This window comes from Cyprinodon variegatus, unplaced genomic scaffold (genome assembly GCF_000732505.1).
Source record: "Cyprinodon variegatus isolate N-32 unplaced genomic scaffold, C_variegatus-1.0 Scaffold480, whole genome shotgun sequence".
Taxonomy (NCBI): domain Eukaryota; kingdom Metazoa; phylum Chordata; class Actinopteri; order Cyprinodontiformes; family Cyprinodontidae; genus Cyprinodon; species Cyprinodon variegatus.
Genome location: NW_015150933.1, coordinates 258,507 through 270,375, shown reverse-complemented (window position 1 = coordinate 270,375; position 11,869 = coordinate 258,507). Strand labels below are relative to the sequence as shown.

The 11,869-nt window shown below is 35.7% G+C and overlaps 1 protein-coding gene across 2 annotated transcripts; it reads right to left on the bottom strand.

The window, feature by feature from the left end:
- Positions 1-5,044: 5,044 nt before the first annotated feature.
- On the bottom strand, positions 5,045-11,855 carry bub1b (BUB1B, mitotic checkpoint serine/threonine kinase). Of its 2 annotated transcripts, none has more exons than XM_015389907.1 (9): positions 11,723-11,855; positions 9,083-9,247; positions 8,920-8,979; positions 8,693-8,837; positions 8,410-8,606; positions 8,152-8,315; positions 7,874-8,067; positions 7,683-7,783; positions 5,045-5,795 (listed from the first exon to the last, which is right to left on the bottom strand). In XM_015389907.1, the coding sequence occupies exons 2-9, from the start codon at positions 9,223-9,225 to the stop codon at positions 5,504-5,506; spliced, it is 1,296 nt and encodes a 431-aa protein (XP_015245393.1). In that variant the 5' UTR covers positions 9,226-9,247; positions 11,723-11,855; the 3' UTR covers positions 5,045-5,503. The 2 variants fall into 2 exon arrangements, with proteins under 2 accessions (XP_015245393.1, XP_015245394.1); XM_015389908.1 differs by having other exon boundaries at positions 11,715-11,809.
- Between the last annotated feature and the right edge of the window lie 14 nt (positions 11,856-11,869).

Below are 11,869 nucleotides of genomic sequence, written 5' to 3'. Positions count from 1 at the left end.
GAAACATACAGCCAGGGCAACGCAGAAATGTTTTAGATGTAAGATATATGTGTGTTAGAACGGCCTAGTCACATTCTACAATCTAACTGAGACAGTCTGGCAGGGATTTCATTATTACAGTTTTTTGCAGTTCAGATTGATTTAACTTGAAAAATTTACTGAATAAAAATCAGGAAAAATTATATTCTCTAGGATTAGCAAGGACCTCAAATTTCAAAGTAAGGTAAAGTACTGACTTCAGAAGTCTTAACAAATGTATATGTTCCTCAGATTTTTTACAAAAATATGTATATTACTTAAAATAAAATTGGAAAATTGATGCCTTTGGCAAACCCTGCAGATTGTCTTGAAATTTCTGCTTCTTTATAAAAGTAACCAGCACTAAAAACCAGTTTTCAGAACTAACAAAACTGCTCCATGGCTGCAGAACTATGACTGTGATAACTATTCATTACGTACTAGTGGTTGTATTGAAGTTTTGTCATTTTATTTAGTTCACTTTGTCATTAAAATGACTAATTGAGGAGTTTAATGTATTAACTTGGAAACCTCCTGCAAAGAGTGACTAAACTTCCATCAACGGTAGGAAACACAGCTCACAACCACAATGCTAATCTTAAACTTAATTCTTATTTAAATGAAAGCTGAAAAGCTGCCCCATCAATGCTACTTTCAGTATTTGCATCTGAATTTACTGTATTGTTTAGGAGAAATGTGGAAGGCTTACAAAGTGGCCAATCAGAGCTCAGTCTGTAGATCTACTGCTTATCAGCAAATACAATTTCTTGCCACAGATATCAAATATTTTGCAAAACATGTACTTATAATCTGCAAATAAAAAGTAAACAACATGAAAATTGTTTTTTTCTTTTATTTAATGTTTACTTAAAAGCCTAACATACTAGTTGTTAGGACATTGTTGAAGCCATTTTTTGTATCATTATTTCAGGTATTTAGTATTGTAAAATGACTCATATATGAGTATTATGCTTATATGGTTTTTGTGTTGCAGCAGAGTAAATATTTAACCAGTGATGGATTATAAATAGCATTGCTTATTTCTGATTGGATGTTGAACTGACATTTGTAACCACTGAAACTTGGAGCAACCCAGTCTTTTAACCTGCACTGCATTTTAGTTGAGCTTTTCAGAAAAGTCTAGTTACAAATTATTTTTTTTAAGTTAACCCTTTGTTTTTTATTATTGAAAAGCAAAAAGACAACTTCGTTTTCAAGACTTTTGACTTAAGACTTAGACAACTTTTATTGTCATTGTATTGTCAAAATGATTTTTTCATTTTGCACAGCTTTCAGACAGTGGATGAGCAGCAGCTTTGCAGCAAAATGAACATTTTCATTTTATAAGGGTGCAGCTGTGATCAAAAAACAGGGTGCAAAAACACATTAATATGGAGGTTCAGAGCATTTCAAGGCAAATATATATGGTGCAAACATGCAGTATTTTGGTTTGGCGTTATGTGTGATGTAGAGTTTGCAACTTAATTTAGAGTTTTTTTTCTATGGTTCAGCTGTCTGATGGCAGTCTGAATGCTTGCTACATGCACATGTTGAGTGCAAAGAACTTTGAGGTCCAAAAGATAGTAAGTCAGACCTGCGGTACTCACAGACATGTTTTAGTTGTGAAACCCTTAAAATTAATTAAACTATGTTAAAAGTGAGAAATGACTGAGGAAATCTGTTCCTAATACAAATGGAGTCTTAATAAACCTTTTTATATTTTTCTCTGTTAAAATCACAGATTTCAGTGTATTTTAATAACATTTCATGTCCTAGCACAAAATAAAGTAAAAATATTGATGATTTTTTTTGCAAGGTTTTAACTGGTTCACAGACTAGGGCAAAGTTTTACCTTCTGGCAACTGAACCTTCCTTTGTAATTATGTGCAACTGCTAGAAGATAAAACTTTTCCCTAGTTTCAATTCATTTTCTGCCCCTAATAGTATTTTCTTGCAGGGTATTTACCTTTATTTATATTCCCTTTATCTGTTCTCTGGCTCCTTTGTCATTTTTATCTACCAAAAACAAGTAAATAGCAAAATTTATTGGTATTTATTTTACAGATAGGATTTTGCCTCTAACACAACAGAATAAACAAATAATGAATATACATAGAGCCAGCAAGTTAAGAAATAGGAAGTGGTGGCATATAACCAGAGCACCTTCTGGAATGTTTGTTCTCTGTTGGATTTACTATGTGCCTCTTGGCTACTTCTCAAACTAATGTGCTCTCCACCCCTGGCCTCCAGTCGGCTTATTTGAATATCCATGTCTGCCACAGTTTATCACTGAATTGTCTGCCCATGGTTTCCATGATGCTGTTTGTTATTAATATTCTCTGACAAACCTCTGAGGCCTTTAAAGAACAGCTGAAATTGTAAATCTAAACTTCATTAATTAAGGGGAAATTAAAATGCTTCCATAACCCCACTTTTTAAAACTGTGTCTTTTACCTTTAACTTGATAATAACACCCTGCGGGTGTATAAAAAATCAATAGAATACACTGAAGTTTATGGTTTTGACAAAATGAGAGAATAAATTTGGATGATTAATAAACCTCTAAAATTGTATGTGTGCCAGAGTGTTCTGCATGTTTAATTAAATCCTTATATGAATTTTTTTTGGGGGGGCAAACTATACACATAACTCCATGATCACAGGCTTGAATAATTTCTCTTCCGGCTACAAAGTTGAAATTAATCAAGCTTGAACTGAATTTTATTTGCATGCCTAATTTCATAATAAGCTCTTGGCTTTGCTAAAACAGACTATTAGGCATCTCTAGTATGAGTCAATGAGAGTTTTCAACACAACAGCTGAGATAAAGTTGATTGAACTTTATTGATCTCACATTGGAGAAATTTACCGCTGCATTAAACCCATTCCCCTGGGGAGCATGGGCTGCCATTGTGCAGCCCCCAGGGAGCAATCAGGGGTTAGGGTCTTGCTCAGGGACCCAGAGCAGCAGTCTGTTAGCCTGACGTAGTCGTACTCAGTTCTAGTCAGAATATGAGTCTGATACTGTTCCATAGAGCTGTGATTATGGGGCGTGTTTTGAACGAACCAGGAAAAAAAATGCCTCTGCACTCAATTGGATATATCTACAACCAATAAGAGCAACGGAGTGCGTGACGTATGTTAAGCGACGCAAGCGAAGGCAAAGCAATTCAACGTATTCCTGGAAACCGAGCATTGCACAACACAAAAAATAGGTAATTTGGAAACAGATTTATAGGAACTTGTACAACAGTATTTTCCAACCTTTTTTGACTACACAAGTTAAAAAAGGTTGGGAAACATTTGGGCATCTTTCTTACCATGTGTACATCTCTCATTCAAAAGTATTGATGATTGTCCAAAAGTGGAACGTAAAACAGCTAATTATAAAATAAAAAAAATATTTTACTTAATCTTTTAATTTGAGCTCTTAATTATTAGGCATTTATTGCTTTTCGTCTCAAAAAAAACAAAAAAAACAACATAAATATGTGGACTGAAAGTTGGTAAGGAATCAAAATAAAATCATATTTTAACCCTGTATTTATTAAATTGGAGCTCCCTTATAATATTTAAATTTGAAGAATAATTACAGAACAAAAATTATAGTCAGACTGACTTGATCATTTTTACTTTGTTTTCATTAACACTTGAGCTGCTTTGATGAGCTCTGATAACTCAATGTGAAAACCAGCAGATCCCAGGCTGTTCTCTGCATCCAGACTGTTCTTCTGCTTGGTTTTGCTGTGTGACACAGCAGATGAACTCATACATATAAGAAAAACTTTTTTTTTTGGTTAATAAAAGCTTGTTTATTTTTTTTTCACAAAGCTAAACCGATCCCAGCCCTATTTTGCTACCTTAAAAATAAAATATTTTCATGTATCCCTTGTAATGCACTCACAGACCACTATGGGTCTGCGTACCCCTGTTTAGGAATCACTGCTCTAGAAGGATGTTATTGTGAAAACTATGAAACATGATAAAGACCGGTGTGCACAAAGAGACCCATAGAATTTAAAACAGAAAGCAGCAGAATTTTTGGAGTTCTGAATGTTTTAAATTTTACTTTGTTTGTTAAAAAACTGATTTGATTGCTGCCCCAGTAGCACAGAATCAGTAGCCTGAACAGGATGCAGCTTTTTAAAAAGAAAGACAACAAATCACAGTGCTACCCTCAATTAAATTATGTACCAATTTAAATACAGGAGGTATTTTTATCTAAGCAGTGCATTTGCAATGAGATACTATCTTTTAAAAACTAAATCAAGCTTTCTGTCAACAAATGTTTGTTTCATTTACCTTAGTAGGACTGGATGTCTCGCAAAAATATATATCTATATTATAAGTGTGAGCAAATGACATACATTTGGGATGACATGAAGGCCCTTCTTGGATTACTACCCTCTTAGTTTTGCACATTACTTACGCAGAGAAGGATAGTGTCTTGCGCCCTGAGATTTATTAATCAGCTGTTGCTCACTGTTTCTTTTGCATACAAAGCTACGGAGGACAGCCTTCATCTGTGCAGCTCTTCACGCATGAAAAGTTCTACAGAAAGACTGGAATTTAACTGATTTTTTTTATCCTTAAATGCTTTTGAGAGAATTTGAGATGGCTCAGTTTTCTGCAATTGTTTTGCTTTATATACACCCTTTCATTTTGGTGTAATGTAAATATATCTCTCTTTAATGTGTAACTGCTGCCTCTTGGCCAGGACTGCATTGAAAGAGTCATTTACATTAAATTTAATCAATTTAAAGGTTGATTTTCAACATAGTATAAAAAGCTTAATCTGCATACTTATGAAAACCTTTTGGCCTACATTTACAGAGCAGTATTTTTGATCAAAATTTCTACTGGTTTTATTTTAATTTTACTTGATGCCAACAGAAAGGTTTGTTTGAAACTACAGATGTCTCGACCATTTTAGTAACACAAACCAACCATCAGCAGGAGCCCAACCAATAGTTTCCTATGCATCCACCCTCTTCTGTCGTTCTAAAAGCAAAATAGAGCTCAAAAAGATGTTTTGACAACTTTATTGGAGATCAGTGACATAAACAAGGGAAGTAAAAACCAGCCATGTCGCTTCACTGAATCTTACATTGAGTGTTATGGAACAGGGAATAAAACCTTAAATACTGAAATACATGGAAAACAAAAAAACAAGGAGATGCATTAATAAAATTCCCTGTTCTAAAGAACAGAAAAAATGTTTACATAACAGAAGAGCAAGAGAGAAACAGACAGGTGGAACACCGAGTTAGATGAATAGCTGTAAATAAAACCCTGAAAAAGATTCAATTTCTCCTGTTTTCATTTAGTTGTGTGCTCTACATTGTGTACTTTTTAAAAACTCTGCACTTCCACAGTGTGGTGTTCTACACTTTACAGTTTTTAGAAAATAACTTTTCTAAAAGCATCAAACCATGACAAGATAAAACCTTGCACAAAATATGACAAAACCTTTATGGCGCACGTATCAGTTTGCAGCCACAGTGGCGGCAGCTTGACAGCCCTCCACTTTGGTTTCCTGCAGCCCTTGCGTCTTCTTCTTGAAGAAGTGTTCGGCCCGCAGCTCCTCAAAGCAGAATTCAGTGGCGCCGCTGAGCAGCAGCTCTTTACAGTACATGCTCTGCTCATGCAGTTTTCCTGCTTTAGCCTCTTTATGCAGCTGTTGCTGCTCTTGCAGTCTTTTCAGAGGGGTTTCTTCCTTGTGTGGCCTCCGCACCGAAAGAACAGAGTTCACCGCCGGGTTGATCTTACATGGTGTCCTGAAGGAAGGGTAAGAAAATAAAAACATAACTGTAAAACTACTAAGCTGTTCAAATAATGGATATAAATGAACAAATAAAGAATTATAAAGGGGTGCAGTAACTGGTTATTTCAGTAATTTATTGTTTCACTGAAAGAGTGACCAGATAACGGATATTTTTCCATCTATGACTAGTTTTTTGTCAGCATTTTTATCGTCCATTTGCTTTCCTACCCTGTCACGAGCTTCTGTTACTGTAGTTTCCGGCTTTGAGCATATTACCAAAATGGCAGTAGGTGAGTCTGAATCGAGGACGGAGGCATCTGCTCAAAGACCAAAAGTATTCATAATATGGGAATACACGTTTGAGCAAGTGTTGATAGAATGTTAGAGTTCAGCATTACAGTTCACATCATAGAATTGTGGATGCTGGATCAAACTGTGATCAAGTTGCTTTGACGCTTCGACGCTCTGGATGCTCAGCACTCTGGTTGTTTACCTGCTATGTTCAGTAGCTTCAAGCTAGAGAGCATCTTGTATTTATTTACTTTATGAATTGAAAAAATACTTCTAAAAAGTATTTCAGTGAGAAAGTCCACCTCCAAACATCTATGCAGTCAGTTCACCAGGACTATGAACCCACTAAAATATGCAGTTCTTGTTCCAGACCTCCAACAGCTCTCTGATACGGCCAGCCTGTGGGAGATTTCCCGCTGCTGTTAGGGCTGCAAGTGATTATAAAGAGGTTTTAAGGTTTGTATTAAAAAAAAGTACAAGAATATACAATAGAATATTTTTCATCTGCAGGTTTTAACATTACTAGTTAAATTGGGTATTTATAAACTTTTTAACCATATTTCATAAAAAATTTTTTTAGTGCAGCAATAATGATCAGAACTCGCTCTGTTCCTTCTACATAACAATCCATTCTTCCTGCTTCTTTTTTAAACCTTTAAAGAATCAACATTGGAAACTGCTATGCACAGCATTTATAGTAATGTTTGTGCTACATCGACAGCACCACACGAGATAGAGGGTTTATCATATTTTTTTTGTACTTGGCTACTCAGCAAATTCCCAACAGGGGGGATTTTTATTGAAATTAGTCGACTAATTGAAAAATTAGTGGAAATATTGGTCGATAGAAAATTAGTCATTACTGGCAGCTCTACATTCTGATCAAGATCACTTCACGAGTAATATAAAGAAATGAATGCAAAAATCTATTTAAACAAATAATTATACTCAGTTTTAGAAAGGATTTAAATAGTATAGTAAAAATCTGCAATGTCTTTAACAGAATGCAATATATATACATTTTTTATGCAATTCTGGTTTAATTACTGCTCTGTATGGGTTGTTCTAAAGTCAAATGTCTTGTTTTAGAGTCTCTATCCTTTTAATTATTTATTTACTACATTAGTTAATTATTATTTTAATAATTAATTAAATAAAAATTAAATGTACCCACCCGGTCATCAGACTCCTGAATTTACATTAAATATTACACCGAGTGCTGGGAAGGATTAAATATTTATACTTTTTTCAGTCACATAGTACAGCCCTAATGACACCTTTAAATGCTTTTACAAGACTTGAGAAGACATTAATTTCTTTTGAAGATTAATTTACATATTTTTGAGAACATAAAAGTAAATCTAAGGAAAAGGTTTTGCTAACTTAGCCTAGCATTTGATAAAACACAGTGGACCAACATCAGAGTATATGATGGCTTCAGAATTCTTCACCAAATGGGAATTCTGGAAAGCACTAGACCTCAAGCAGCATGGGATATATGCTTCCAGACTCTGCAACCTTGGTCTCTTAATTAAATATAAAATGTTTTACTTTGATCCAGATGCTGAAAACCCGAATATCTTTTAGAAAGTTTATTTTGAAAACTCACATTGTTGGAGGCTCATCAGACTCTTCGACAAATGGTTGGAAGGTGGGTTTTGGGGGTGGTGGAGGCATGACTGCATGTCCAAATTTAGTTTTCTGAAGCACCTTTGACATTTATAAAAGCAAAAGTTAAATATGATCTTTAGTAAACAGCAATTTTCCAATTACATGACAAAAAGAAAATTTCTATCATACCTTCACATCACACCATTTTTCAGGCTTTTGTTCATTTTCTTTTGCTCTTGACGTTGGGGGAGCCACCCAAGATTCCAGAGAAGGTTCTGATGGACCACCAGCTTCTGCTTTGTTTTCATTAAAAATAACCAGCTGACTGTTTGAGACGTTGCCGAGGACAGGGGCACCGACAGTCTGCAAGCCTCCTCTAATACCTACCAAGGAACCCACCATTAATGAGGAATGCAATAATAAGACGTAATATCAGCTAAGAACTTCACTACATATTAAGAACTTACCTTTAATTGCCTTCCCGGTCCTGTTGATGGGAGCAATAGCCTTCTTTTTCCCTCTATGTCTGAGGTCGGCAAGGGAAATTCTTTCAGGTTCATTTGGCTCCTCATCGCTGCTGTCATTTTCCAATTTCATAAAAGCCTGTCGGGACACACGAGCCTGCAGAGCTCTGCCAGTGTGCATGCAAACACATTTATTAAAAACAGTTTCAAAGAGTTAAAAGTGAAGCTGAGAAGCGTAGCTTTGATTGAGCAGATCTTTACTTGTGGAACTGATGGAGCCTATCATGTGGCGCAGGGCATTTTTTAAACGCCTCCTGGTATATGAGGTCAGCTTTTCGATAATTTCCCTGGTTCTCGTACTCTTCAGACCAAGCAATGTAGAGCGACGGCTGTGTCACTCCTATCCCCTGGGCTTGCATATAGCTGTAAATGTCGAGGGGTTCTTGGCAGTTTGCTGCCTGGAAATATAAAACAAACATTTAGTCTTTTTTTTTTTACCTCCTCTAAATGTATTTTTCAAAATCAATCTAAAAGAAGTACATACAAATTTAATCCAGAGCTCAACATAGCGAGGGTCATCGTGGTACATCTTTTCATCTGTGAATTTGGTCACAGCCCGCTCCAACAACATTGTAAGATTGCTCTCTTTTCCTCCCCGAGTGAAAGTTTGCTCTGTCCACTTAATATATCTGTTAAACAACAATGATGGCAGAAAGAGTTGAAGAATGCAGACCAGCTTCTATGGAAGGTGTTGCTCATGTATTGACTTACCTATCCCAAACGCTAAGTGGATCATCTCCATCATACATTCGTAGTTCAGATTCAAACATCCTGATGAAACAGAAAAATAATAAAACCCAATAATAACGATGTGATAAATTATTGTAATAAAATTTCTCCTGGAATGCTAAATGTGGAGAGAGATCCTTCCTACTGTTTCTGCTGGTTGATTGCAGAAGTCGATCCTTCTTCTTGTTGGCTAAGGGCTTGATGTAAGGCTGATATAGCCCTGCCTCGCCTTAGTGGCTGGATGTTCTCTTTGCTGAGTTCCCAATCCATATCTCCTCCTTCCGCCATGGTTGATTAAATGTCTTGATGCCTAAGCATACACACACACATATTGTACCGATTGCTCCAAAATGTTTTCAATACTATTATTAGAGATCCTCTTTTGTTTGTGACAATTTTTTTTCTTTTGATCTCTTGAAAAAACATTTTGTCATGGTAAAACAAATATCTCCTTTAGTTTTAATTCAATTATATTATATCCAAACCTCAGTTTTGGTTATAGCTCCCGGCTTTCGGTGTTGTTATGTTATTTTAATAATAATATGATATAATTTAGTGTAGTTCTGTATAACTTAGGTTAGACTTGAATTATATGTGAAAGCTCCTAAATTAACAACTGATTATTCTTAGGATAAGAACCTGTAATTAAAACACCAGGATGGCATCCTTTTTTTTTTTTTTTTTAAATACAATTTTTTCTTTATAAAGCAACTGGAGAATACAGTATGACAAGCTTCAAAAGTTTACTTTTAGAAACAAGGTTAAAAATCAAAATATTTTAATATATCCCCAAGAAATTTATTTTATGTGTAGGCATCAAAACAAAGCTAATGCAAACAAGTCTGTATGTTTAATACAGTGCCCTGAAAACAGATTCACTTTATTCTTTTGTCACACATTCCCTGTCTTAGATTATTAAACAAAAATTCTAAAATCAGACAGATTTTTGGCAAAACAGTGGTAGTGTGAGCTAAAAGAATAAATAATAAACGCAATCCTTAAAGGAATAGTACACCCAAAACATGATTAGCCTTCATTTTCTACTCACCCCCATGCTGAACAACACTCTGGAGTACTTTTTTGATATCTCAAATGCATCTGGAGATCTGGGAGGCTTCTTGCTGTCTGCTGACATTCAAATAATGGAGGTGCCCAGCGCCCGAGGCAGAAAGGTCCATAAAAGTCCACAAAAAACGTGTCAATATTCCTCCATACTGCTCGTCCAATGTATTCCAAGTGTCCTGAGTGGGTAGCATCCAGAATTTACTCGAAATGAAGTTATTTAGAATGTTTTTAGAGCATAAACAGTAGTGTATAGGATTTCCTGAAAGCGCGTTCACGAGTCTATGGAAACCGCGGCAGACCACACCAGATGAAAGTGCGCATTCAGCTCGACAAAGAACTCATGCTCTTCCTCAACACTGAAGTCCTCAGACATTTCTTCTTCTACGCTTGCATTATCGGCAGAGCAGACGCTGAATGCGCACTTTCATCTGGCTTAGTCTGCCGGCTTCCGTAGCATTGTGAACGCGCAGGTGCGCGCTTTCAGGAAATCCTATACACTACTGTTTATGCTCTAAAAACATTGGAATTGGAATACATTGGACGAGCTGTATGGAGGAATATTGACACGTTTTTTGTGGACTTTTATGGACCTTTCTGTCTCGGGCGCCACAGACCTCCATTATTTGAATGTCAGCAGACAGCAAGAAGCCTCCCAGATCTCCAGATGCATTTGAGATATCAAAAAAGTACTCCAGAGTGTTGTTCAGCATGGGGGTGAGTAGAAAATGAAGGCTAATCATGTTTTGGGTGTACTATTCCTTTAACATTTATGACTAAGTTTACAATCCTTGGTGGCATCAGCTGCAATTGAATGTTAAAGTATGCCACTTGAGGAGTTTTGGATTGATATTTACAGACCAAAAAGACTGGCAATTTTTTAAGTAATCAGTTAGTAACAATTAATAGTATTTGCCCTAAATTAAAGTACGTCTAGTAAAAAGGAAATACCGTAATAATACTGGCAATTAAAAAAAAAACATGATTAAAATACTGATACCTCTTGACAGTTGAAACTCTTAATTTTGTTACTCTGTCCCTTAAAAATCCATAATAATTTGCAGTTATATTGAGATGCAACTTATTGTATTATTATTAGATGTAAATTATTGCTTTTGCATGGCATTGTACTTGGTCTCAATAATGACAACTAAATAGGTACCATGTTTTACATAAAAAAGTGCACATCTAGTTTGCTTTGAAGTTATCTTGTGGCTGCCTTAGAAACAGAAACCAATTATTGAGAGTTTCTGCCTGGAGCTCAATGTGAAGAATGCTGAATAGTTGTTAAGCATGTAGGACAACACTGCTAATAATTATTTTAAAAACTTGTTTAACGCGTATGTAAATAATATTTATTAAAATATGATGCACCTCTGGAATAAAGTAGAATGATTTTCTGCAAACTGATGGAAAAACTACTGTTTACAACGACAATTAGACATTACAACGGTGTAATTATTTAACTGTTACTCGGGATGATAGAACACATAGATTAATATATAAAAGATTTGATCTATTTAAAATATGCAACGTGGTGGGCTGTGAAAGATATAAAATAAACACCCTTATCCTGCAAACATGCTACGAATGACTTAGCTAGCTAGCAGCGACATGAGGAGCTAACATCTTTAGCTAAAACAGAATTACTTTACTTCATAAGCTAATTTGGATATATAACATGTAGTGTAATAGGTTATCTACAAGGAACTCGCCTTCATACCTTTTGGGTGCGTATAATGGTCTCCCCACACGATATCTTCACCTAAAAAACACCGAGGTGACGCCGTTAAATTCAAACCAAATACCTCTTCTGTTTTGAACGACGGCCGCGGACGAAGCTGATTGGACGATTCCCAAACCGGAGATA